Raw genomic sequence first — 26,882 nt, forward strand, 5'->3', positions numbered from 1 at the left:
AACACAGTAAAGGAAGGCAGGCGGGTAAAGCGCATGACATATAGTAAGTGCTCAACGAACAGGAGCCCTTAGAACCCCCTGCAAGTATTTATCTACCTTCGCATTCACCCACACCCTGTTCACAGCTGTGGCCTGGTGCGCGACGCGGCACCTAGCACAGGCAGACAAGCCTGTGTCAAAGGAAAGACGGACATCCCCAAACACTCCCCCTCAGCCAAAGGGGACGATTTTCCCGGCCCCCAAACACACCTCTTGCATCACCCACTACCACACTTTTCAACATTCCCACTTCCCAAATGCCCCCCCTCCTCCTTCCACCCAAGCAGACCCCCCCAGGCCATCCTCAGGCCCCTGAGGACTGAGTGAAAGAATCTCCAGGCCCTCCCCCAGGGCCTGGTGCACGGCAGGCCCCAGGGAATAAGCTCATCGCTAAATGAGCCAGCAATTGCCCGCTGCAGGGTTTGGGGATTTGGAAGAATATTGTCGAGGTTACCAGAGGCCCACCTGCCAGCCTCATCTCAGGGGACACCCGCAGCCGGTGTCTTCAGAGCCACAAGAGGGGCCCCTGGGGGACTGTGGCCCAGGGCTGTAACCCCAACCAAGCCGACGTGCTTGGAGGTCCCGGCGTGAGTGCAGACAGAAGGCTCACTTTATGGGAAAGAGGGTGGAGCAGGACCAGCACCGGGCTCAAATCTGCCATGCAAAACCGAAGACCTAAGGGGGCCCCTTAAAGGAACAGGGGAGGCAAGGCCAGAGAGTCAGGGAGGCGGAATTGCGGCCAAAGCTCCGCCTCCAGCAGCTGCAGGGCCCTGGGCCAGAGACCCCGGCCCCAGGCCTCAGTTTCCTCAACTGCACAAAGATCCCGAAACTGGGGGCGATCTCCTGTCCCATCAACAGCCCTCGGAGAGAACACGGGGAAAAAAAACACTGACAGCAAACGATAATGAACAACACAGTAACAGCAGGCAGTAATTACCGGGCAGCTCCCCTCTGCCACTTCAGCTGCACGCCCGCCTACGAAGCAGGGAAGTGGGAGGAGGCTCAGCAGAAGGTCAGGAGTATGGACTCCACGCTCTGACCATGGGAGAGGCACTTACTGGCTCTGAGCCTTGGTTTCCCCGTCTGTAAAATGGGGGTGGCACTAGTGCCTACACCACACAGTACACACCGGAAGTACTAAGTGCTATCGTTGTTACGAATCCCCTCTCTATAGAGGAGGAAAGCAGAGGTGCTGAGTGGCAAACCACCTGTTCACCTCTGAGCAGTGGCCGGGCCAGGCCTCAGGACCTCACGCTCAGGGTCTGCCTAGCCTGTGGTCCAGCCAGGGGTGGGCGTGGCTGTGCAAATCCGCTCTGGTGGGTACCAGGCTCCCTGTGGCCAGTGGCCGGGGCTGAACAGCTGGCAGCCAGCCCCAAGTGGGACTGTATCACGTTCTCAGCCACTGGGCCCAGGGTGTCTCATTTCTTGGTGGGCTAACGTGCACCGAGTGCTGCAGGCTCAAGGGAAGAGGGGGCTGCCAGGGCTTTGGCACCGGCCGAGGCGCGGCCCCCTGGCAGGAAGGGCTCGGGTCCAAGGCCGAAAGAGAAACAGGCGCAGTTTCCGTTCCAGATTCCCACTTGCTAGCTGTGTGGCCCTGGGCAAGGAGCTTTACCTCTCTGAGCCTCAATTCCCTCCTCTGCAAACGTAGGGATTTATATGCTCTAACATGGGGGCGGGACACGGACTGACAAGGCCTGAGGCTTGAAAACACAGGAACAAACCGGAGCCTAAACTGGAAGCCAACAGCACAAACTCATTCACCAAGACCGCATGGGACTAGCACCAGAGTGGTCCCTCGGACACGTCACAAAGTACAAAACCCCGGTCTGACCACCTTCCTGAGGGGAAGGGGCGGCCAGCAGGGCCAGGGGCGCAGGCCCCAGCCCCAACCTGGAGAAGCGCCCGCGCTGAGTCAGGCCCATTCTCTGGGCCTCAGTTTCCCCACTTATAATGAGAGAGTTGAAAGGTGACAAGAAAGGGAGAGGGGAAGAAGAGGGGGAATGAGGAGGAGGAAGGCCAAGGGAGGCAGAAGACAAGGAGAGGATAAGGTAAAAAAGAAGGAGATTGGGAGAAAGAAGGAAAAGTGACCAGGGACCATTCTGAGTGCTGAGCGATCTCACTGACTGCTCATAAAAACACTCTTGAGGCCAGGCAGGACCATCCCCATTTTAGAGAAGGAACACCGAGGTTCGAGGAGGTCCATGGGGGTCACCTGCCCAAGGTCCCACCATGGCAGAACAGGAACATGAACCCACTTCTTTCAGCCCCCAGAGCCCAATGCTAATAAGGTCCAGGAGTCAGGTTTTGAAGCCATTAGGAAGGGAGCTGAACACGGCCACCTCCTGGTGGCCACTCCCCAGAATTGCAGGCATGAGTCCCCAAAGCCCAGAAATGAGGTCTTCCTGCCCAGCCCTGTGGGGTTCAGGCTGCTCCCCCATCCACCTCTGGAGGAGAGGAAATCAAGCAGGTGGCAAAGGGGCAGGGGCCTCGGGGCCTGAAGGAGGGAGCTAAGGCCAGCCACGCGAGGACAAAGGCTCCTTGATGAGAGTGAGTGGAAGAGGAGGAGCTGGGCAACTGGGGAGGATGCCGGCCAGCAGAGGCTCTGAAAGGCCAGTTCTAAATGCTCTTCTCTCTAGCACCCTTGTACACACACACACACAGACGTTCAAGCACCATCAGATACGCGGAGTCAGTGCCACCAGAGAGTGAATGGAGGAAAGGGTGAGAGAGAGAGCCGTGGAAGGGAGCGTTACATGAAGAAAAGCAGGCGGGTCTCAAACGCATGCAGGCCCGGGGCCGCGGTCTGAACACTCGGGGAGACGTTCCGGGGCTGCGCTGCAGGCCTCTCCCAGGGGGTCCGCGTGCTCTGGGCCCGCCGCCCCGCCCCCGGTCAGGCTTTCTGACTCCAGGGCGGCCATCATCCCAGCAGGTCCCTGCCAGGGCGTCCTCCTCACCCTGTTTTTCAGAGGAGGGCACCACGGTGCAGGGAAGTTTCTTGGTTTCTTGCCCGTGGCCGAGTAAAGCTGGAAGGAGAGGACCTAGGGTTCAGATGCGGGAGGACCCCCGTCTCACAGACACGGGGCCAGGCACGAGTATCACTGAAAAGCACGAAGCTGTGTGAGCAGCAAGGACCTGTGAGCAGAACCAGAGTCGCCTCGCTTAAGGAAGACCTCTCTCAGAGGCCCCCATGTGGGACCTGGGCCCCAGGGGACTTCGTGAGCAAGTGCGGAACTCGGCGGGTCTCTGAGTATCGTGGAACGAAAGTCCAAGAAAAAACAGAAAAGAAAAGAAAAAGAAAATCACCGAAAACCGGAAGCGGCGAGGCCCCGGTACCCATCTGGGGTCGCTGAGGCTCTGGAGGAGGGAGCTTCCCTGGGGTTCGCCGCATCACCGACCTGCCTCCTTGCACAAGCGGGAAACAGGCTGAGGGAGGAGGTGCTGGCCCCAGGAGACGCAAAAACAATAATAGACATCATAATGATAACACTCACTAAAGTGTTGGCCGTGAACCCGGGGCCACGCTAGCCACTTCCCACATCATCCTACTCAACCCCCGCACCAGCCCTGTGAGGCAGATACTATTATTATGCCCACTTTACAAAGGAGGAAACAGAGGCAGAGGCCCATCCGCACACGGAGCTAGGATTTGAACCTCAGAGACCTGGCTGCAGAACCAGCCTCACACTGCCTGTCACGGCAGGCTGTCGACGTGCTGGGCCCAGCTCACACTCTCGCTCTGCCCTCCCAGTGGCGCAAGAGAATTAGGAACCGCAATCAAGTTTTCCATGTGACAAGCCACAGAGAAATCAGGTGAATTGCTCCAACAGGCTACGAGGAGATGGGGGTAGGATTTGAACCCAGGACTTTCAGGTCGTAGCACACGTTCTCTTTATGGCTCCGTGCCAGGCAGATGGCGTCACCACTCTGCACTGGACCGGAAACCGGAGAGGAAGGAAGGCTTTCTCGGTGCAGCCGCCAAAGCCCCTCCACGGCGTCAGACTCTCAGACAGGCGCCCGCCCCCCTCGGCCCCCACAGGCCCCTGGCCGGCCGGGCTCTCCACACAGCCACGTGTCCACGGGTGTCTGACAACCAACCCGCCGGCACGGGCACACTGCGCTCCGGCCACGCCGGTACCACTCACCACAAAGGCCCCGCTCCTCTTGTCCTTGCAGAAGCTGTGGCTCCTCCGGGGGCCCAAGGCCGCAGGGGGCGCCTGCCGGAGCGGCGGCTCACCGCCCTGGGAGGCATCCTCCCTCCCCAGGTCTCTCGATGGCACCTGAGACACAGAACACAGGAAGAGGACTTTCCTGGGGCTTCACCACATACTGGGGGGACATGTCACACCACGAGGGCCCCTTCTGCACCTGACAGGGCAAAGCAGAAAAGGAAAGCTCCAGAACACCCCGCCCCCACTGCCACCCACAGCCTCAAGGATGGGAGGGGACATGTCGGAGCAGCAAGGCTGGGTTCAGCCCGGCCTCAGCCATTTAATAACTCTGTGAGCTCAGGTGAGCATCTTCACCTCTCTGATCCTTTGACCACGTGGGGAAAGACCAATAACAACAGTGTTCAGCTTCCAGGTTCCTTCCTGGGAGGACCCAGCGGGGAATGCATGACACAGAAAGCACATGACATAATGCTGCCACCAGGGGGCGCGCGTGCACGGTCCCAGGCACCTGGCTTGTCTCACACTGGTCTCCCCCACAAGCCTGTCAAGTGGGGAGCCCTCCATCAACGTCATCCAGCCTCACTGCTGCCACTGATGACTTTTGCTGACCTCGTTTCAGATACCTCTCCACACACCCCAGCACAAACGCACGCACACACGCACAGACACAGAAATGGTGTATGAACAGGACGGGACCCTGAATGCAGCTGTTTTTCTGCTCAGTCACAAACAGGGGACACCTTCACAGGCCAGGAGACACAAGACGCCAGAATGTGGAATCTGCCCGTCTCACACCCTCCCCCCTCGGACGAGGAAGGACCAGAGAGGAGAGGCACCTGCATCGCTGAGGAGCAAGGCTGGGCTCCCAGTCACTCCCCACAGTCTCTTTCCTTGCTGCCTTGTGAGACTCTCGGGGCCCCTCCTGCCTCCCTGGCTGGTCCTCCTCAGGCCCCCGCCTGCACCACATCTCAGGGGCAGGTCTAAAGGCAGGTGGATCTGTCCCGAGCCAGTCACAGGGCCTTTTCCTGCCGCAGCACTCCCCTGGGGATCGCCCACAATGCCCTGGGGCTCTCCGTAAATCCACGCAGGCACCGACCACCCTGTGCTGTCTCTCTGGGCTGCGACTGCAGACCTGCAGGCCCCGCTGCCCACTCGAGGCCCCCACTCACTGCCAGGGCTCATCTCAGACTTCATGCGTCCACAGCAGGCCTCCCAACTCCCCTCCCCCACGGCCGTCCCTCCCCCGCCCCCGCCCATCCCCCATCGGGGCGGCCCAGGCCCTCGGGCCGCCTGCTGTTCGCCTCCTCTGTCCACCCGGCCAGCTGAGACTTTGCCTCCAAACACGCTGCGAAGCTCACGTCACCTACCAACAACTCAAAATAGATCAAAGACTAAATATCAGAGCTGAGACTAGAAAACGCTTAGGAGAAAAATGGGCGTAAATCTTCCTGACCTCGGATTGGGCAAGGGTTTCTTCGATTGACTGAAAGCACAAGCGACAAAATACGAATAAACTGTGCTTCATTCAAGTGAGAAACTTCTGTGCCCTGGAGGGTGGCGTTAAGAAAGTGAAAACACAACTCAAAGGGGAGAAAATTTCTACGAATCATAAAACCCTACGTCTGATAAGAAACGTGTATCTATCATACGTAAGGAATAATTATAACTCAATAACCAAAAAAAAACCCGTTTCTTTTAAAAGTGGGGAAAAGATGGAACAGTCATTACTTCAGAGGCAGGTGAAGGACCCACGAGTTCCCACAAAGATGCTCGGCAGGAAATGAAACCCAAACCCGCCCTGAGACAGCCTCCGCCGAGACCCACTGAGGCGCTGGAGTCAGAAACACAGAGGTGCGGCTGGCCAGACGGAGGGCAGCCGGGATGCTCACGCACTGGCACTGCCCGCGGGGACGGGAAGTGGTGCGGCTGGTTGGACGGCCGCCTGGCGGCTCCTGCAGGCGACGCCCGCAGTGACCGTATCGCCCTCGATGCCCCTCCTGGGTGTGTGCCCACTCAAACACTTCGCACAAACATTCACAGCAGCATTATTCGTAGCAGCCAGAGAGCGGAAACAACACAGCTCTGGCCGCTGGCTCCATCGGTTAGAGTGTTGTCTCAAAACACCAGGGTTGCGGGTTCGATCCCCAGTCAGGGCGCATACAAGAATCAACCAATAAAGGCACAAAGCAATGTTTCCCTCTCTCCACGTCTCTCTCTCAAATCAACCAATAAGACAGAAGTAAGGGCCTAAACGCCCACCCCCTGATGGAAGGACAGATGAACAAAACGTGGTCTGTCCGTGCGGTGGGCTATCACTCAGCCTCGGAGAGGAACGAAGCCCCGACACTCGCCACGCCACAGACGCACCCTGGGGACGGCATCCTACCAGGGGTGTCCAGCTTTCTGGCGTCTCCGGGCCACGCTGGAAGAACAAGGGTTGTCTTGGGCCACACAGTAAATGCACTGCGACACGTGATCACGAGAACACCTCATAATGTTTTAAGTGAATTCTCGATTCTGTGCCGGGCCGCACTCACAGCCCTCCTGGCTGCGCGAGGCCCGTGGGCCCAACACCCCTGCAAGCCAGTCAGGAGCACCACTACCGCGTGACTCCACTCACACACGGAAGGGGCCTAACAGGCAGCTCTACACGGACGGAGCGCAGACTGACCGTTGCCGGGGCTGGAGGGTACGGGGTTTCCCAGGGGCTGGGGTGCATTCACAGAGTTCTGCCACCGCCACGACACTCCATTTCAGGATATCTTCATCACGCCCCAGAAAACCGCACGTGTGAATGCACCAGGGTCCCTCCGCCTTGGGGCTGCCTCCGGTGGGGCAGGGTGACCGTCTGCAGTGAGGTCCCCGGCCCCCAGCCACTGACACCCAGGAGCCCACTGTCCCCAGTCACATGACAGAAGAAAGGGCCCGGGGGTGGGGGGCAGGCAAACTGCACTCACTGAGAACCATTAAGGGCCCTGGGGGAAGGGGGTCCCAGTTCACGGCCAGACTCATCCTTTGGGGGAGGTTTCCTTTCTAAACCACATGTTTCTACAACTCTGTAAGGTGCACACCAGCACTCACTACCTTTTGCAATAAGGGGAATGTCACAATGATAACAAAACACTCTTGACTGAGAAACAACTCGGCAGGGAAGGCGAGTCCCAAAGGACATCAACGCTGTCACGGCGGCCGCCCCTGGGGGCTGGACAAGGGAAGGGGTCCCCGGGGGTCACTATTTTATACGCTCCTGTAAGGCGCCAGTTTCCCACAACTGCTATTTTGCATTTATGCCTTCTCTGTATTGGTGTTTGTTTCCTGAAGAACAGAACGTCTCTGGGCAGGGGAGAGGAGCAGCGAGGAGCCGGCCCAAGGCCTCCCAGTCCTCTGGGAGGAAACGGATCCCCGGGCGGCAACACCACCGGGCTGCACACCCGGGCGGGCGTCCAGGGCCAGGCCGGGAGGCCCCCCCCACCCCCCCCAGCACTGCTCTCCCCCACGGCCAACAGGGCCCCTGGCGCGGCTGGCACGCAGCTCCGGTGTCCCATTTCCACAGTCCCTTCCCTCGGCCAGAGCTCCCACAATGACAGCCTGCAGGTGGGGACGGGCGAGCCCCCTCTCGAGAAGCCCGGGGGCAGAAGCCAGGGGCAGGCTCTGAGTGCGTGCCCACTGGGTGCGTGTCACATGCTGGGGGCTTTATCTCCTCTCAGCCGAGGAACGGTGCTTTGAGGCAGGGATCCCTGTTAACCCAGTTTCCTGGTGGGGAAACTGAGGCACAGGGAGGCCAAGTCACTGCTTTACACAGACACGCATCTGAATGGGGTCACTGCAAGAGACGTGGGTTCAAAGCCAGACCCCACCACTCACCCACCCCTAACCTTGGGCGAACCCTCATCTCCCGACCTCTACTGATGTAATCCTATCGTTTCGCCTCCACAGCAACTCTGTCTGAAGTGGTCAGTGCTGCTCCCCAGGGGTCTCCAACAAGAATGAAGGTCAGGTGTCCAGAGTGGTACCCTCATCACCTGCCTTGCCTTCCCTGCCTCATCCCGCCACCCCTCCCCCAGACCCTCTGGGGTTCACCCCCTAAAACCACACACAGGGACAGCCAGGAGGCTACATAAGACGGCTCCTTCACACAGTGAACCACCATTTTTTTAAAGTTCGCAAAATGTCGAGGAGGATGCTGAATACTGGGATACACCAATGAATGCAACACCCACACACTGGAATACAGCAGGCGCTCAATAAATGATACCTGTCATCATTCTAGGCCAGGGGTTTCAAACTGGTGCCTACATGGAGCCAGCAGGCACATGTTTTTACACTTAACAGCATTTTTTAATAAGCTGTCCTCATTTGACAATGGGAAATTACATATAAAAATCTGTATTTTTCTTTTCAGATTCTCCTAATAAATTGGACCTGCCCTCTCAGACCCCCCATTCTCATTGGTCAGAACCAGCAGGAACTCAGCAGCAGCAACTGCCCCTTGAGATAGGGCCCGAGCTCCCCATCTGCCCCAGTCCTCACCACTCCCTAGCGCCTCACGCCCAGCCTGACTCTACTCATCAACACACCCGCCTGGCCCACGTGGGCTCTGAGGTTGATGCCGGTGGCCTGCATGTTTAACCAGCGTTCGACACCACAGGAACCGCCTTCGTACTCACCCTGTGACCGTCTCGAGCCCCGGAGTCCCGCCGACAGGGCGAGGCTTCGGCCTCCCTGGCCTCCAAGCTCTCCCCAGGGAGGCTGCGCCGTGCCTTGTGCTCCCGCCTCCTCTCCCTGGCTTCCTGCATGATGGACAGGCCCTCTCGGATCCTGGCAGGAGGGCCCTTCTCCGAACAGGCCCTTTTGACGTCCAGCGGTGACCTGCCACGGTGCTGCGGGTGGTCGCCCCACTGGGCCGCGTGGCCCTCCTCGCCCCTCCAGCTGGGTTGCCTCGGGGTCCCTTTCTTCGGGTCGGCTGGGGAGGGTCTGGGCAGCATGCTGGCCCCAGCACCCGGGTCCTCCCGGGCGGCGGGGTAGTTCTGACACTTTGCACCGGGGTGCTTACTAGCAAAGGTCTTCGTTTCATCCTCCGAGGTTCCTGAGGTCTTCCTGGGAGCCCCAGGGCCAGAGGAGGCCCCTGGGTGTTTCTCAGGAGGAGCGGGGTGCGGCAGAGGCCACAGGGGAGAGCCGAGTTTGGGGTTCGTGGCTGCCCCCGGGGTCTCTGGCAGCGGCTTGGCAGGGCCAGGACTAGAACTGTGGTTTGTTTCGGCAAAGCTGGCCCGTTTCCAGGGACCCTCGGCCTCCGGCCCTTCCTTCAGGCTCCTCCTCCTCCGCTCCGCGCCGCCTGGTGGGCCGGGCCTCTCCTGAGGCCAGCGGCTGGGCTCCGCGGGCGGGCCCGCCGCCTGCTCCTGGGCCTCCTGCTTCTTGTACTCGGCCATCAGGGCATCGATGTCAAGAACGCTGGACCTGTAGCCGTCTCTGACCTTACCTGAGAACGTCTCGCTGACCACCCCAGTCTTCCTTCTAACCAGGAGGTCGCCGGCTTTCAGGCGACTTCCAGAAGCTGGGGTCGTCTGGGGAGCACTACCGGGGGACGTCTTGTTCCCACTGTCCCTCCTGTCACTCTGAAAACCAGCGCTGTCCTCTGGACACCGCCGAGGAGCACAGACCGTGTCGGGGTCAATGATCCTCTCGGTAGAAAGACCCATGATCCTGTCCCCAAGAGGCGGTGAAGTGTCTACTGGCTTTGGAGGTTTTGAAATGCTTGCACGGTCACGCTCTCTGCTCTGAGCCCAGTTTTTACTGCCCACGGTCTCCCGTGGCTCTTCGGGGTTGGGAGAAACCAAGGGAGAAGCTAAAGGATGAGGAGATGGAGGCGGAGCTGTTTTTCTAGAATGTTCCGTCAAGTGTTCGGGTCCTGACTTAACAATACTCTTTGCTTTTTGAGTATCAGGAATCTGATATGTCACTGCAAAAAATGTCACCTTGGGTTCCACAGAGGACCCCGGCTTCACTGCGGGAGGAGCCGGGTCCCGTGAAATGCCGGGATCCCCGTCCTGGGCCGCCACCCTATTATGGCATGGCTGAGGTTTCCTTAAGGCCCCTGCCGTGGAGCTCGGATGATCTGCGCCTCTCTGCTCCGCCTTCGAGGAGTGTTCCGGGGCCAGGAAGCTGAACTCATCGAACTTCACGTCGTGGGGCAGAGTCCGCCGCCTCCACCTGTCGAATCTCTGGTCGGAGGGGCTCACCCTCCGCATCCTGGCCTCAGGCTCCCGGGCCGGGGCTGGCCTCAGCGCGCCCTCGCCCTCACCGGCAGCCACGACGAGGGGCCCTCTCCGCACCGGCCCTTCGAGATGTGGCCGTGCTGGGAAGTCGGAGGGCTCCTCCTTAGCCCTGAAAGGAGGGTCCGGGGGGCAGCCCCAGAGCGGACCCCTCTCTCCTGCCGAAACAGAGCCTCCTGGCTTGCTCCCGGCCCCTTCGGGCCCCTGGGGCCAGGTCTCCCTCATGGCAGCCTGCACGGCCCTCACACCGGAGGCCTCAGTGCCGCAGGGCCCAGCCAAGCGCTCACTGGTGACGTCGGGACTCACTTCCGAGCCTTTCTCGTCGCTGACCACCACCGTGGCTTTATGCCAGCTCCCGGCTGCCCCGCCCTTCCACCTGGGCGGCGGGTCCCGGAACGCGTCTTTTGGCTCTCGGGAGTCGGGGTGCAGCCCGCTGACCTCCTGCGTCCCTCGGGCCTCCCAAATCAGACTGGCCCTTTGGACGGACCCCGCCTGACTGTCCAGCCCGCACTCGGGGTGGGCAAGGGTGTCCTCAGGGGGCAGCTGCCCCCCCTTCAGCGAGGGCCGGGCCCTGCCACTCCGGAGAGTCATGGCCTTCTCCTCGGGCACAGTGGGGACAGCCTCACTGTGCGCGCGCTCCCCTACTGTGTGCACAATGTCATACTTGGGCTCCACCCTCCGTGACCTGGGAGGGTTTTCCGAGCACAGGAGGAAGGGGTTGTTGCTGCGTTTCTCGCCCGGGGGGCACTTTTCAGGCAGAGGCGTGTGATACTGTTTGGGGTCACCATTCGAGAGAGGAGTCGGTCCCAACTTGTCTGTGTCAGGATTCCCGGACCGCCTGGAGTGCTCTTTCTGGAGGACCGTCTTTTCTGGAGGCTCCCTCCCCAGCCACGAGCTTCTCTCGGGCCTGGGCCTGGGCTCGGGGACATGGGTCACAGCGCCGGGGGGTGTGACAGTGTGTCTCTCCACGTGATGCTCGAACACCGTGGCCCTCACGGTCTGGAAGCCCCCGTCGCCTTCCGGGGTGCTGTTGGAGGAGCGCAGCGCCCCCGCCGGGCTCGCCCCGCAGCAGCTGCCAGGGACCGGGGGGCAGCTGTCTCTCCTTGGTGTCCGCCCGGACGGCTCCCGGAGCGTCCCCAGCTGCCACGGGCTTCTGGGAGCGGGGGCTCCATCCGAACCAGGCCCTTCCTTTGGCTGAAAAAAAGGAAAAAGGAGAAACAATCTGACTTAGGTTAAAGAATATGAAGTGGGAAGGAAGAGGTAAGGCGACTGAAATGGCTGCTTTTCAAAGCGGATCCCAACAGTGACTCCAGCTGGGTAGCTCAGTCGGTTAGAGCACGGTCCTGAGATAGACCGGGGTTGTGGGTTCAATCCCCACTCAGGACACATACAAGAATCAACCAATGAATGCATAAGTGGGTAGAAAAACTAATCGATGTCTCTCTCTCTCTGTCCCCTTCTTCTCTCTCTGAATCCAATACAAACATACCCTTGGGTGATGAAAACATTATCAAGGATGGAACCCGTCTACAGTGGGCAGGGCTGTGGGGAAACGGACCCTTGGGTGTGGTTGGAGAGCACGTAAGTGGGCATGACTTTCGGACAATTCGGTACATCCACCATGACTTTTAAATTCTCATTTCCTTCAATGCAGCCAATTTTCTCTCAGGACTCCTTCTTCGCTCACGAGCACAGGTCCACGCGAGCGCGAGTGTGGCAGCACCGGTGGTAAGAGGGAGCGAACGCAGGCAACATCGGCGCCCCCTGAAGGGCGGCGCCGAAGTGAATGTTCACACAGCTGAACGGGGGGACACCGCTCGGATGCCTGGATCCTCAGAGCGGGGCGGGTCCGACCCCGTGACACCCAAGAACACGCAGACATTGTGCCGAGGGGAGGAGAGCGGGCTGCAGGACGGCGCGTTTATGAGATCGCACATTTATTTACACACTGAGCCTGCGTGGTTCGTGCACACAGGCAGCCGCATGGGGGGGGGGGGGGGAAGGACGCAAGTCATCCCGTGAGCAGCAGAAAGGAATAAGGATGAAAAAAATTACCTTTTAATCAGACACACTTCGGTTCTGTGTGATTTTGTTGTAATATTATGCATGTATTCCTTAGTAATTTTTTAATTTTTTTTTTTTGTTGGAAATACGTCTACGTCAACAAGTGAAACAAAGAATTAACCACAGGACACCAATTCCATTCTTGGATATACGCCCCGGAGAACTAAAAGCAGGCGTTCAGATAAAAACGTGCACCAAAGGGCACAGCGGCGTAAGTCACTATGGCCAAAAGGTGGACGCCACCCAAAGGTGCGCCAGCCGAGGAATAAACAAACACAACGTGCTCAGTGCGAGCGGTGGAGCACCGTTCGGCCAGGAAAAGGGGCGGAGTCCCCACACACACGACAGCGGGAATGAGTCCTGAGAACGGCGTGTGAAGTGAAAGAAGCCACACACAGCAGTGTGACTCCCCTTCTCTGGAATACCGGGAACAGACCAGTCTACAGGGACAGCAATGCCTGGTTACCAGGGGCCAGGGCTGCAGGATGGGGCGTGACAGGGTGAGAGGCTTCCTTATGGGGTGCTGGAAAATTCTGGAACTAGCTAGCAGGGAGGGTTGAGCGCACCGCACTGACAATACACTCAACGCCCCTGAACTGCAATGGACCCCAAACCGGAAACAATCCTAAGGATCATCGAAGTGCGAGTGGATAAACTGTGGCCAACCCATGAAACGGAGTACTGCTCAGCAATGAAGAATGAATTATATTTTTCAAAGTATTTTATTTATTTGTTTTCAGGGAGAGGGTAAGGGAGGGAGAGAGAGAGGGAGAGAAACATCGATGTGTGAGAGAAACATTGATTGGTTACCTCTTGCACGCCCCCAGTTGGGGACCTGGCCTGCAACCCAGGCCTGTGCCCTGATGGGGAATCGAACCGGCAACCTTTCGATTTGCAGGCTGGCGCTCAATCCACCAAGCCACACCAGCCAGGGCAAGAAGAATGAATGATTAATTCATGCTACAATGTAATGAATCTGAAAATAATTATTCTGAGTGAAAGAAGGAAGACCAAAAAAACGTCACTGGTTCTGTTTATGGAAAACCCTAAAAAAACACAAACTAATCTATCGTGACAGAAAGCAGAGCAGTGGCTGCTCGGAGGAGAAGGGAAGGATTACGAGGAGGAAACCCCTGTGTCTGGGGTCATTCCTTGTCTTGATTGCGGTGACAGTTTCCCAGGTGTGCCCGCATGGATGTCAGACTCACCGGCTTGTACCCTTGAAAGGCGTGCAGTTTACTGCATGTCAGTTGCACCTCAACAAAGCTGTTTTTTAAAAAACCGCAACTCTGCAGAACCACAGAGCGTGGACCACAAACCAGTTACACCTAGGAGTTATTTACGACCTTTTACTTACGAAAGAAACCAAATAAAGATACTTTTGGAGCAACTTAATTGCTAGTAATATCCTTCCTTTTGCTGATAGGTGAGTCAGGGATGAAAAGGAAGCAGGGACCACAATTAGGGGAAATTGAGGGGGTTTCTACTAACATTTAAAAAAATTTTTTATTTACTGATTTTAGAGAGTGAGAGGGAGCGCGGGAGAGAGAGAAACATTGATTTGCTGTTCCACTTATTTACGCATTTGTTGGTTGATTCTTGTATATGCCCTGACTGAGGATCGAACCCACAAACTTGGCCCATTGGGACGATACTCTAACCAACCTGGCCAGGGCATATTAACATGTTTTAACCTTTATTAAATTCTTAATAGAGCAGCCATTCTTACACAGGAAAGCCATGTCCCCTTTCCTCTTTGCACAGAGAAAATAAATACTCAGCAATTGCATTTGCAAAATGCAAAAACACTGCAGAACAGGGAATCAGACCCATCAGGCTGGAAGGGACTTGCAAAGTCCCAGCATTAAAGGAAGAGAGGTTTTACTGTTTTCGAGGGGCTTCCGATTCTCCCCTGGCTATCAGATCATAAAAGCTCTTCCAGTGAGCGCAAGTACCCACGGCCAAACACAATGACTCCTTACCTTCTTCCTTGGTTCCTTAGCAAGCTCGTCACTCAGCTCCGAACACCTCTCGTACTTGACTTCGTTGCCCGAAGCGGAACTTGAAAACCTGGCAGAGATCCAAGTTACTTGGATGGGCCGGCAGCTGTGACTCCCTCCACCCCACACCCTAGAACCAGCTCTGGGACCCGGGGGGTGAAATCAGCATGGAGACCACCGGAGCGACAGTGCCCGAGGGGCTTTGAGAACAGACCTTTCCTTTCTGGGCGCCAAACCTACAGAGAAGGCCCCGCGGGGACAGCCTACCTTAAACACAGCATCGTCGGGAGGCAGGAGCCCCCAGCTTGGGGAAGAGACCTGGGTGCCAGTGCCGGCTCTACCGACTTCCCACTGTGGGAGCTTGGGCCGGGCTGCTGACCTTGCCTGAGCCTCTGTCTCCTGATCTATAAAACGGGGTTAATTAACGCCTCCCTATTACCTTCCGTAGGGCGGAGAAGAGGCTACTCAAAGCCCTAATAGCTACATGAGGGCGTTTAGGGAACACTGCAGATGCCCCAGGAGGGGTAATTACTGGTTGTGGTTGGCAACCCACAGCCACAACAGCAGCCCCACGGCAGACCAGCCACGGGACTCCCTCGGGGGCAGTGGGCCGTCCTGGAATGTGTGGGGGCACGGGCCTGTCTCTGCCTCTCCAGGTGACTTTGGCCCAGTCGCTGTGCCTCTCTAGGCCTGTTTTCCCACTTGTGAAGGGGACGAGGAAGAAGGCGGAGTTCTGAGCTAGAATTTTTCCATCTCTGACAAGTTCCCTGGAGTGGATACCTAAAGATTTGTTCAGGGATGGGGGCTGCAGAGAAGGAAAGAGAGAGAGAAATCAAACCTCTGAAACTCGCCTCACACTGGGAGCCTCAGTTTACCCATCTGTCCGATGGGACTAACCCAAGGCCCTGCGATGAGAGAAGATGTGTGGGTCCCTGACCTGGGTGCCCCGTCCTGTTACCTGAGCTCAGGTGTTCTCAGGCCAGCACAGGAGAATCACCTGGGAAGTTTTTAACAACAAAGAAGACAGGAGCCCCTCTCCCCAGACCAACTGAATCGGACTCTCCGGGGGTTTTTTTCCAGGTGATTCTACAGGCTGAGAGCCAATGGTCTAATTCTGGCTCGGCCGGCTGGCCTAGTTCCCAGGCCGGGCAGGGCAGGCTGCCTGGAGGTCCTGCCCCCGGGAGCTCCATCCCTGACAAAGCATGTCAGTGGCATGCATGTCATTACGGAGCCAGGGGACACGCCCAGGGGCATCTCCCTGCTGTAATCAAGCAGCCACTTGTGGGAAAACAAAGGAACAAGAGATGTCAGAGGCTGGGCAAGCTTGGAAAGTCATTGTTCCAGAACAGGATTAACGATATCACTTAGTGCTACAACGCAATGAGGGCTTCCTATGGGCAGAGCGACCCCCGGCACTATGTCTCTGAGTCTCCATCCTTAAGGAAGGTCTTAGGATCAAGAGACGAAGAAACCGAGGCTCAGCTGGGGAGGCGACCTGCCCGAGCTATCTCCACCCATCTGGTCGTATTCTAAAGGCCACTCATGGAGGTCGCCCCAGGCCATATACCGTATTTTGTCACACAGAACACACTCCCATGTGTAATGTGCACCCACATTTTAAGGCTACCCATGTACAATGCACATCCACACTTTTCCCTCAAAAATGCAGGCAAAAAAGGGTGTGTTATTCACAGCAAAATACGGTAGTAAGTGTCCGCAGACTTTAGGAGAGGACAGCTTAGCTAGGGAGACAGGTTCAGGTGGAATATGTCGGGCTCCCGCCTTCCTGACATTACTTCGCCTTTCCTATCCCTGTCTGTGAAATGGGCACAATCTTTTCCAAGTGCAAAGATGAGAAGGGACAGAAAAGCTGGGCTCCTGGCCCCACTGCTGGCACACACCGCCTCTGAGGGGTGGCAGCTAATGCCACTTCCTCTTAAGGCTGCGGGTAAACCCGGGGGGGCGGTGTCCAGCAGTTCCTTGTCCTGGGGGGCCTACGGTGGGCGGTTTGGGGCAGCTTGGGCACAGGGTGGACCCCGTGGGACAGTCCTACTTACAGTCTGGTCAAGTCCGCCGACAGCGGCCGTGCCTGGAATGCCTTCCTTCTGACCTCCGGCTTGGCCTCGGAGCTCTCGGTGGTCCAGCCTTTGATCCGCTCCTGGACGCTCACTGCCGCTTTCTGCAGCTCTGGCGCAGCCGACGGGGACTCAGGGGTGGCCGGTGGGGACTCGGGCCCCTCGGCCACGGCCACGGCAGTCTCCTCCCCGAAGAGGCTGAGGCGCTTCTTGACGCTGCCCCTGGAGACCCACTCTCCCCGGGTCCGGATTTCCCCGTCGGACGCTCTGCTCCTGACCTCGGCCGTGTCTTGGCCGTTCCCCGGCCTGGGCGAGGGGGACTCCTCGGGAGCCCTCTCCGGCTCCCCGTCCAGCGTGGCTCTCTCCTCCCCAGGCCTCCGGTCCTCGGTGGAGCTGACCCTGGCCGAGCCCGCCTGCCTAGAGAGCACCTTGTCCTTCCGTTCTCGCAGCTTCTTGGCCACCTCCAGGAAGTCCGCGTCGGGGTCCCGAAGGGGGGCCTCTGCTTTGCCCAAACCCACGCCCTGCTCTTTGGGCTCCGGGTTGGACCGCTCCGGCCCCTGCTGCTGGCCGGCGGGGCCCGCCGTGGCCTCCTCGGCCACCTTCCTCAGCAAGGCCTCCCTGCTCTCAAACCGGGCGGTGAGGTCCACGGACAGGGGCCTGGGCCTCCGCACCCACGTCTTCTCAGGGGGCGTGGGGGGCGCTTTCCCCACTGTGGCCGCTCCGCCGGGGCCTGGTTTCTGGGGCTGAACGGTCTCCCCGAAGATGGCCGACACCGGCCTCCTCTTCAGGCGGGGAGGCCTGGGCTCCACGGCGGGGCCGCCCGTGTCCTCCGCACCACTGGCCTTGGCGGGAGGCTCCCCGGGGCCTGCCTCCTCTCGTGCGGCGTCGGCGGCCGGCGTCGGGTCCTGGGACAGGGAGGCCGGGCAGGGGAGGGCTGCCCCGGGCTTTCGGGCGGGCAGGGCAGGCTTGGCGGCCACCTCGGGCTTCGAGCCCGAGGGGGGCGCCTGAGACACACCCACGCTGGCCTCCTGCACCCCGTCCCTGGCCCGCTTGCCCAGCGCGGGGCCGGCTTTGGTGGTTTCGAAGAGGATCTCGGAGCCGGGGATGGGCCGCAGGGAGGGGGCCTTGTGGAACAGGGACGAGCTTCTCCGCAGGCCCTCCCCGGCCCCTGCCTCCTGCCCCGCCAGGCCGGGCATCCCCTCGCCCGGGGCCTTGGCCGCCGCCGCGTCCTGGGGGGGCCCGCAGGCAGGAGCCGGCTTGGCCGGGCTGGGCTGCAAGGATGCGATGGAGGTCTTTGGGTCCGGGGCCTTCTCCTTGAAGAAGGGTTTGGGGGCGAGTCTGGGCAGGGGGAGTAAGCGTGCGGGACTCCGCAGGGGGCTTTTTCCTTCCGAGAGCCGCGCCGACGAGGACCCGGGGGCGTCCCTGGCCTGGCAGAAGTAGGACCGCGTCAGGGTCTCCTCCTTGGAGACCTCAGCGAGGCCTGGCACTGCTGTCAGGGTCGTTATGGAGCCGACCTCCACCCGCGTCGCCATGGCTATGGCTGTGGATCCATGGGGACACCAAACATCCGAAACGCAGAGGCCGCTGTCAACACAGAACAAAACAGAGTCCACTTAACACTCAGCCCGTGTCTGGGTCGAGGCAGGCCAGAGCTCCGAGCTCTGGACAGCAGCTCCCAGCTGACCTCACCGGGCAAGCCTGGGCTGGCCTCCCCACCTCTCCGGGCTGGGGGCAAGGGGAGTGGACTGAGTGGCTGCTTTTGAAGTTCCTTCCAGATCAAAGGGTGGGGGCAGGCGCCAACATTCTCTAGGACTTGCCCGACTCAGCTGATCTCAAGGCCGGCTCTTGGGGTGAAAAATGACTGTCTCCGCTGTACAGATAAGGAAATGGGCTCAGAGAGGCCAGGCGACCAGCCTGACGTCACTCAGAAGAGCAGCGGAGTCGGGCTTCGGACCCAGCCGGACTCCACGCCCACGCTGCACGTGCCACTGCGAGCCCCAGTGACAGCACCCCCAGGTCCCCTTTCCCACCGCAGAGCCTGCCTCTGGGCATTAGCGTCCCAGCTGATCCTCGTCCCCACCCTGGGCTGCGTGCCAGCTCACACAGTCACCTGAAGCCAGAGTCCCTGAGGTCACAGAGTAGGTGAATGGCACTGAACCCAAGCCTCAGCCATCGACCAGGCCTATCCTCCCCTCCCTGGCCCTTCCAGATGCCTTTGAAAGAAAAAAGTCATCTTGATTTTTCACTCAGCTACATTGTTATTTGCCTTTGGGTTCTTTTCTGGGGAACGCCCATTGCATGCTGGCTGCTGGCGCCGTCTGAGTGAGAGTGACAGCTAATGGGGAGGGCACACTGGGAATGAGGCCTCCAGGCTGGCCAAGGGCATCCTGAGTCTTGTACGTCGTGCCATCCTCCCAACCCCATGGGGGGGGGATGCACGGTGATGGTCGACCTCATTCTGAGGCCCAGGCATAGCCCCTTGTCCACCCAGCTCTGTATGACCTGCTCTCTCAAGTCAGGGGCCCCCCTGTCACATTAACCCCCCACAAGCCCACGAGGCGGGCAGCACCGGCAGCTCCATTACAGAGACGAAGGGAAAGGGCTCAGAGAGGGCGTGCCATGTGCCCACACCACACAGCTGAAACTGGACCCCAAGTCTTCAACCCCTTCCTCTCTGCCTTTTCTGAAATTGTGTTTTATTCCTTTTCTGGTCTTAAAAAGTACCAGACAAGTCACTATTCCTGATTCCTGCCCATTCCTACCCCACCCCCAGGTCCCCACCATCACAACACTGTTCCACTCCCCCCCAAAACTGCCCCCCGCCTGCCCCCTGCAGGTGGGCTGGCAGTAGAAGGTGTTTCGGCTCCGGGCCAGCCTCCCGCTTCCCTTCCTGGGGCCCCGCCCCGCTGCCCCCGGCTCTGACTCACGCAGCAGCCTGCGGGAAAGAAAGGCAGATTTTGATATTTTTCTCTTCCTTACACGCTCGATGGTGCTAACAGATTCCCTCTCCTCAAACCCGAGAACACTGTCTAGACATGTCAGAAGCAGAGGAGGGGGGCGGGTGTGGAGAGGCAGGAGTCTGAGAAAGGGAGAACTCGACCCCCAGGGACACGGAAGGCCCTGCCGCACACTGGGACTGTTCACCTTTAGAGACGACCCCCGTGACCTGTGGAGACCCTGCCTGGGGACACATATGTAGCCCGGACACGACACGCAGGACAATAACAGGGCTCAAAGGACAGAGAGAAAACTCCCTGGCGGAACCCACGGGCGCCCCCCAGCCCCAGAACACTCCACCCCGCTTACCCGAGCCGGCAGGCCCTGGCTGGGGAGGCGCGACTGCCGGGGGAGGCCGGCGGATGGTGTCACATCTCATCGCACGGGGGCCTGTCCCCACACTCCCATGGCAGGAGCCGGCGGGGGAGGGCGGCTCGTCCCTGCAGGCGGAGTCCTGGCAGGCCTGGGGAGACACGGATGACAGCCTCAGTCCCGCGTCCCAGCGCTGTGCGTGCAGACGGTGCCAAGGCGCCGGCGTCTCCTGCAGCCCGGCCGACTCACGCTCCTTTCGGCTTCCCGGCATCGCGGGCTCAGACACCGGCGCACAGAGAGTGCGGGGCCATGGCAGGGGCTCCCTAAAAACCTCCCCCGTTCCTCTGCTTCGTGTTTACTGAGCACCTACTATGTGCACGGAGACGAACGAGACACGTCCCCAGTAGGACTGGGGAACTCCCCGTCTTACGTGAGAAGCGCACACACATGCAAACAATCATAACACTGGGCAGTAAACTCCGTGGCTCACAAAGGGGCACGTGGGGGCACAGGGCTGGAGGGTTCATGCCTAGAACCGGGAGTGGTGGTCCCGGAAGGCTTGCTTGGCTTAGAGGAGGTGACTGCGGAGCACTCGAGGCGCTGGCTGCTCTGGGAGCCAGCTCTCCCGCTCAGCGGTGCTAGTACATTGCATCTCTTGGAGGCTCTCGGATGCCTCCCCAGGGCCTTTGCACACGCCGTGCCTGCTCTCTGAGATGCTGCTCCTGCTCAGACACAGGCCCGCCCCTGAGGTCGCAGCCCAGACCACTGCCCCCTCCAGCCTAGTACAGTCTCCCTCTTCCCTGCCGGCAGAGCCCTGCAGATACACGGCAGGCGTCCTCACAGCTACGGTTACATTTAATAGTGCATGGTGCTTCACACCAGTCTTTCCCACTCCACGCTAAGCCCCCAGAGGGCCCCCGGAGTCCCAGTAGTCAGCCCGGTGGCCTGGCTTATAATAGCACCACCTACGTAATTACTGAGCGAATGCATAAATGAAGGAAGAAATATTCTCCCGGCCCCGCTCCCCACCCTTCTAAGATGCTGCATGAGTACAGATGTCGGGAGTCTCATCACACACAACACTCTGGGACATCAGATGAGTTTCCCTGGCTCTGGCGTGCCTCGGGGGGCCATGGGTCGAGTGCTACAGGATGACAGGACCGGAGAGCTGTGCAGAGTCCGGCTGGACGCTTGGCCACCGTGGGAGGCCCTGCCGGTCTCACTGGGCCACAGGGAGGAGACCCAGTGTCTCGGACGGGCCACTGTCAGGCGCCTGCAGTGACCATATTAACCCCACACTGGCACCCCAGCTCATCTGCCCAGATGTGAAACGGCTGCTTCTCCGGACGGCTGTTCCTGGGAAGGGAGTCGCCACGAGCGACTGCTGCCGACCCAGGGTCAGGGGCACCCAAGCGTCACCCAACTCTGGGCTCACGAAGCCGTCCCAGCAGCCGCACCACAGGGAAGGGGGAGGGAAAGGACAGGGAACACGGCCTCTTCATCCGCACCCCTCCCCGCCAGAGAGGTGCCTCTGTCATCTGTAATCCACTCAGCATTTTTGGGCTTCCTCTCCAGTCCCCATTTAAAATGCCTGGTGTGTAAATATGGTTGCACGAACGAATCCGTGAATGAATTAATAAGGCAATGAACGAAGGGGGAGAAGTTTTTAAACCGCCAGCGTGAATGGCTAAATAATATTTTGAAGGCATTCCCCAGGTTCCAGGAGAACCGAGAGAAACCCAGGAGTCCCAGGTTTTCGCTGAGCCCGTTGTAAAATACAAAGACACTAACTGGAGTAGATGCTTTAAACCCCACTCTCAACACGTCACATATGTTCTGCTTAATTTGAGAGATGGTAGTCTCTTCCAAAACATTTCGGAAGCCCACACAGCGGCAAGATGCTACACATTCCTGGAGTGGGCCTCACTTGCTCTTTTTAAAATTTTTTTTTTTATTGATTTTAGATAGAGAGAGGAAGGGGGGTAGGATGGGGGGAAAGAGAGAGCGAGAGAGAGAGAGAGAGAGAAAGAGTGCGATCAATTTGTCATTCTATTTACTGACGGATTCATCGGAAAGCCCGTCTGTCTGTCTCTCACAGGCACTCATAAACTTGAATCTTGGGTGTGCCCTGGCCGGGGATTGAACTGCAACCTTGGTGTATCGGGATGATGCTCTAACCCACTGAGCTACCTGGGCAGGTCCTCACTTGCTCTTTTTAAAATTATTAGTGCTGTGGCTAAAGCCAGGCAAACAAGAGCTCCCTGGAGAAAGCTGGGACCCCAGGTGTGAGCCACCCCCTCCTAGCCATCGTGGATGTGGCCCTGGGGGACAGAAGGGCAGCGAGGCTGCCTGGGACGGCAGGAGGCCGCGGGCGCCCGGGAGACAGGCAGGTTAGTCCGAGCCCAAGCACCTGGAGCAGTGGGTGGCAATGGGTAGGTCTCTGCTTTTTGCTAAACCTGCCAGGTCCACAGGCTTGATTTTGCTGAACTGATTTGCAAAATTTAAAATTCCATTTCCTGCAATTTCATGCAGACAAAAAGTCCTGTTTTTCCTGGGAACTGAGTCACCAAGACCAACAGTTCCTGAAACTCGGCGCCATTCGAGAGCACTCATCCGTCCATCCTTCGGAACCTCCTTCCACACCCCGGGCTCCGGGCTGGGTGCCGGGCGCGCAGCGGGGAGCCCAGGGTCTCCCGGGAAATCCGAGAGAACCGCACGGGGCCAGGGACGCGCTTCCGTTCAGAACCCAACAGTGTGGCAGCTTTTCGCTCCGATTCAGAGGCGTTGGTGCGCTCTAACAGCTGTTGCCAATTCTTCATGCTCACACCCTTCACTCCGATCTGGGAGCTCACCAGCCGTTCACTCAGCCGTCTCTGGGCACCGTTTCCTGGGAATGCCACCATCTGCTGAGGGGCGCGAGCCAGTCCTGACACCTTCCAGCGTCTTCCGGAACGTGACCTGGGCTCCCCGGTCTGCAAATCTGCGTGGCGCACTGGGCAGAGGGCCATGTGTATGCCCGTGTCCTCCCGGAAGAGCTGGGCTGCAGGAAATGTGTGTGGCTGGTCCACCCACAGGCCCCAGATGGAAAGTGTCTCATGTCGCTGGAATGCAGGCATCCTCTCTCCTCCATCCCCATGGCTGCATCCTTAGCTCACTCATTCATTCATTCATTCATTTATCCCAAAATGCAATTATTGAGCACCCACCAGGTACCAGGCTCTGGGCGAGGTGTTGGGGACAAGGCCTGTTCCCATGGAGCTGGCAGTCAAGAAGTGGGGAACGGACAGTGGACGTAGACAAGCAAGACAAATGTTTGGGTGAAGAAGCATGCAGAGCGTTGGATGAGGGACAGTGAAGGAGTGGCCAGGGAAAACTTCCCCGGGAAGGGCACTTAAGACCCGCCTCCTCGCTGACACCCCGTCTCTGCTGAGCCTCCTCCACTCTATGCTCCTAGCCTCGGCCAGAGTGATTCTCTGACAGGCAAACGCCACCACCTCGCTGCCCTGCGCAAAGCCCATGCGGTCTCCCCGCCGACTTCTGGATACAGGCCGAACGCCTTCCCTGAGGCCCAGCAGGGTCTGGCTCCTCTCCATTCCACCAACTCCAGTCTAATGATCGACACCTCCCCATCCGTCTGTCTGGGTGTCTCCCACATGCTTACAGTGAACCCCAGATGGGTCACAAGACATGCTGTGCTTTCCGTCATCTTCAAGCCTCTACACTGCCATTTGCTACTACCTGGCTGATCTCTAGCCATCCCTCCGTTCTCAGCCCCAAGCTGCCACCTCCTCCAGGAAGCCCTCCCTGATGCCCCACATGGGTTCAGGTGCCTTCTGGGTGCCCTGGTATCTTACTCCAGTGCTTCTCTCTAGCCCAGCACTGATCACACACCTGGTAACTGCCTCTGTTTCCTCCACGAGACCGGGGAGCTCCTGGTCAGAAGGCACCTGGGTCCACTTCACAGTTGCATTCCCAGGATCTGACCACCACACTGGACACAAAGCCAGTGTGCAAAAAAATACTTGAAAAGAGGGCATCCCCCGATAATAGTATCCAATGCAGGCGTGGGTGTGGAGAAACTGAAACGCTCACCTGCTCCCAGGGCCAATGTAAGTTGTCGGAGCAATTTGGCAACATTTATTTTCCACTAACATTTTTCTGAAACTCCATCAAGAGGCAGGCATCATACCAAGCGACTCTGTGCTCCTTCTGCTGTCTCCCATTTAACTCTCAACAACCCTGTGCTTTTCAAATTATTACCATGCTACAGATGAGAAAAACGCGGTTCAGAACACGAGCCAGGTCCCATGCCAGTGAAAGTCGAGCTAGGCTCCGACACTCCGACTACCAATCAGTTATTTTTCTCCAGCAGACGGCCCCCCAAAAACATAGCTTTTTGACTCAGCAGTCTCACACTTCTAAAACCTTATCCCACAGAGGCACCTAAAGGCAGAGAAAGCTATGCACCCAAAGACACCCACGGCAGTGTCGTCATCGACCCAAGTGCAGAATGACACAGGCAGGGCTCGGGGTGCTGACCCTTATCTGTACAAACCCAGGGCTCCTGAAATGCCACAGACGTTGCAATGTTGGCAGGCGGACAGACCTCCGGTTCCCCGTCCGCCCAGAACGTCACAAGCCACTCAAAACCCCGTCACCCCACACACTCCCTGACTTTGGGATCAGGAAAGATGGTCGCCGTGGCTGTGAGAGCAAAAACTGAGCAATGATGGACGCCCCGTGCAAAAGGCGACAGTGCCCCAGCTTTCCCGTGCAAGAGGCTCATCCTGCAGCCCCGGAAGGGGCGGGCGGGCGGGAGGTCTGTGGGATCCCCTGGAAAGCACTTGGGATAATCCCGTTGGGCGAGGTGACAGGCCGCACATCGCTCCAAGTCAAGGCTGTGACAATAGCTAAGACTGTTTGTGGGCAAGGTCTGGAAGAGACAAATGAAAAAAAAAACGTGTTGGGGACCTGGGTGGAAGGGCTGGTAAATTTTGAAATGCTTTTTTATTTCATTTCCATTAATGTTGTTTGTGCAAATAGATTCCTTTTCCGGCCCCCCACCAGAGGTTTCCACCTGCACTGTGCTCTCCCCAACAATTCAAAACGAAGAGCTTCTCCGGCGCTCTCCTGCCCACTCTCAGGAGAGCACCCACAATCCCACGTAGAGGGTCCTGCAATGACCCCATCTTACAGATGAGGAAACCGAAGCTGGAGGCGTGCAGCGACCTGACCCTGACCCTGACCGTGGGAGGTGGGAGTCACTGCTGTTTCCCCCTTCCCTCCCTGTCAGATTTCTCCCCAACTCCACAGGGAGTTAACTACAACACCTGCTTCTATGATGTTCATGGGCAGAGGAAACTCCACTCCCATTCGGGTGGCTATTATAAAACAAAAAACCAAAACACAGAGCACAAGTGGAGAAGTTGGAACCCTTGGGCCCCATGGGTGGGGACATGCCGTATTTTTTGGACTATAAGATGCATTCCCCTCGACCCTCAAATTTGGGAGGAATAGTGGTTGTTAATGCTGCTGTTATGTTTACATTTACTTTGGTGAAATATTGTGTTGTTTATGTTATTAAATATTTTACATTTCTTGCTTCAAAATTTTTTTCCCTATTTTCCTCCTCTAAAACCTAGGTGCTTCTTACGGTCCAAAAAATACGGTAAATGGTGCAGCCACCATGGAAAACAGCACGGCGGTTCCTCAAAAATTAAACACAGAATCACCACGTGATGCAGCAACCCCACTGGTTGATACGGCGCCAAAGAACCGCAAGCAGGCACTCAAACAGAGGCCTGCACGCCGTGTTCAAAGCTGCATCAGTCACGATGGCCAACAGGCAGAAACAACGCAAACGCCTCCTGCCGGATGGACGGGCGAGCCAACGCGGTCCGCCCACCCACACCTCGGAGTACCGTCCAGCCTTAAAGGGGAAGGGAAGGGAAGTCTGACGCGTGCCTCATGGATGAACCCGAAGACACCATGCTAACAGCAAGAAGCCAGACCCACAAAGACCAACGCTGTTGGATTCCACTCACACGAAGTACCTGGGGTAGCCACGTGCAGACACGGGAAGCAGAACGGTGGTGGCCAGCAGCTGGGGGGTGGGTTCAGTGTGCAGTGGGAACGGAGTTTCAGTCGGAGATGACGGAAAGTTCTGGAGGGGGTGGTGCTGATGGTTGAGTGAAAATGTAAATGAACTTAATGCCACTGCATTGTGCACCCAAAAACAGTGAAGATGATACATTTGATGCTATGTATAATATATGTTGTGCATATAGGTTATGCTGTGCATGTTTATCAATTTTTTTGGAGAGAGGTAAAAGGTAGGGGGAGAGGGAGAGACGTTGATTTGTTGTTCTGCTCATTTGTGCATTCATTGGTTGATTCTCGTATGTGCCCTGACTGGGGATCGAACCCACAACCGTGGCGTATCGGGACGATGCAGTAACCAACCGACCTACCTGGCCTGGGTTATGCTCTGTATGTTTTACCATGAAAAAAGTAAGAAAGTAAAAATCAAATGTAAAGGAAGCCTAATGCTTGAACTCTAATCACCATGTAACTCAGCTCACGGACAAATCTCCATGAAAAGCCCTCATGGTCTGCACTGGGCTAGGCCCCCCACCCCCACCGGGAATGCAGCAGGGAGCAAAGGAGACCCCACTCCTGGTCACAATGGGTGATGCAATCTAGTGGGGGTGGAGGAAATGAAACACCATAAAATAGGGAGGGGGTGGTGCCTGGGTGGGGGTGGAAAGCAGGACTAAAAAAGCCCACAGGAGGAACAGTCAGGGATGCCCTCCTGGAGGAGGTGACATATCAAATAACACTGGCAGGAGTCAGCCGTGCAAGGGAGGAGGTCGGTGCCAATAGCAGAAACACCTGTGCAAAGGCCCAAAGGTGCGGGAGAAACACAGTGTGAGCCCGTTCTCACGCCCTCCCTGGGGC

General features: G+C 58.0%; 1 protein-coding gene across 3 annotated transcripts in view; it reads right to left on the reverse strand.

The window, feature by feature from the left end:
• Nucleotides 1–26,882, reverse strand: part of KIAA1671 (KIAA1671 ortholog) — a 163,726-nt gene that overhangs the window by 97,285 nt on the left and 39,559 nt on the right. Inside the window, exons 2-6 of one of the 3 annotated variants that reach the window (XM_045845070.1) lie at nucleotides 19,923–20,076; nucleotides 16,599–18,200; nucleotides 14,524–14,611; nucleotides 8,876–11,671; nucleotides 4,182–4,316 (exon numbers count right to left, since the gene is read on the reverse strand). In XM_045845070.1, coding sequence (XP_045701026.1) covers nucleotides 4,182–4,316; nucleotides 8,876–11,671; nucleotides 14,524–14,611; nucleotides 16,599–18,148 — 4,569 coding nt within the window. In that variant the 5' untranslated portion in view covers nucleotides 18,149–18,200; nucleotides 19,923–20,076. The remainder of the gene's footprint in view (nucleotides 1–4,181; nucleotides 4,317–8,875; nucleotides 11,672–14,523; nucleotides 14,612–16,598; nucleotides 18,201–19,922; nucleotides 20,077–26,882) is intronic. The other 2 variants (XM_045845085.1, XM_045845079.1) reach the window with 2 other exon arrangements.

Source organism: Phyllostomus hastatus, unplaced genomic scaffold, assembly GCF_019186645.2.
Source record: "Phyllostomus hastatus isolate PE091 unplaced genomic scaffold, TTU_PhHast_1.1 phas_contig_1162, whole genome shotgun sequence".
In the NCBI taxonomy this organism is placed as follows: Eukaryota; Metazoa; Chordata; class Mammalia; order Chiroptera; family Phyllostomidae; genus Phyllostomus; species Phyllostomus hastatus.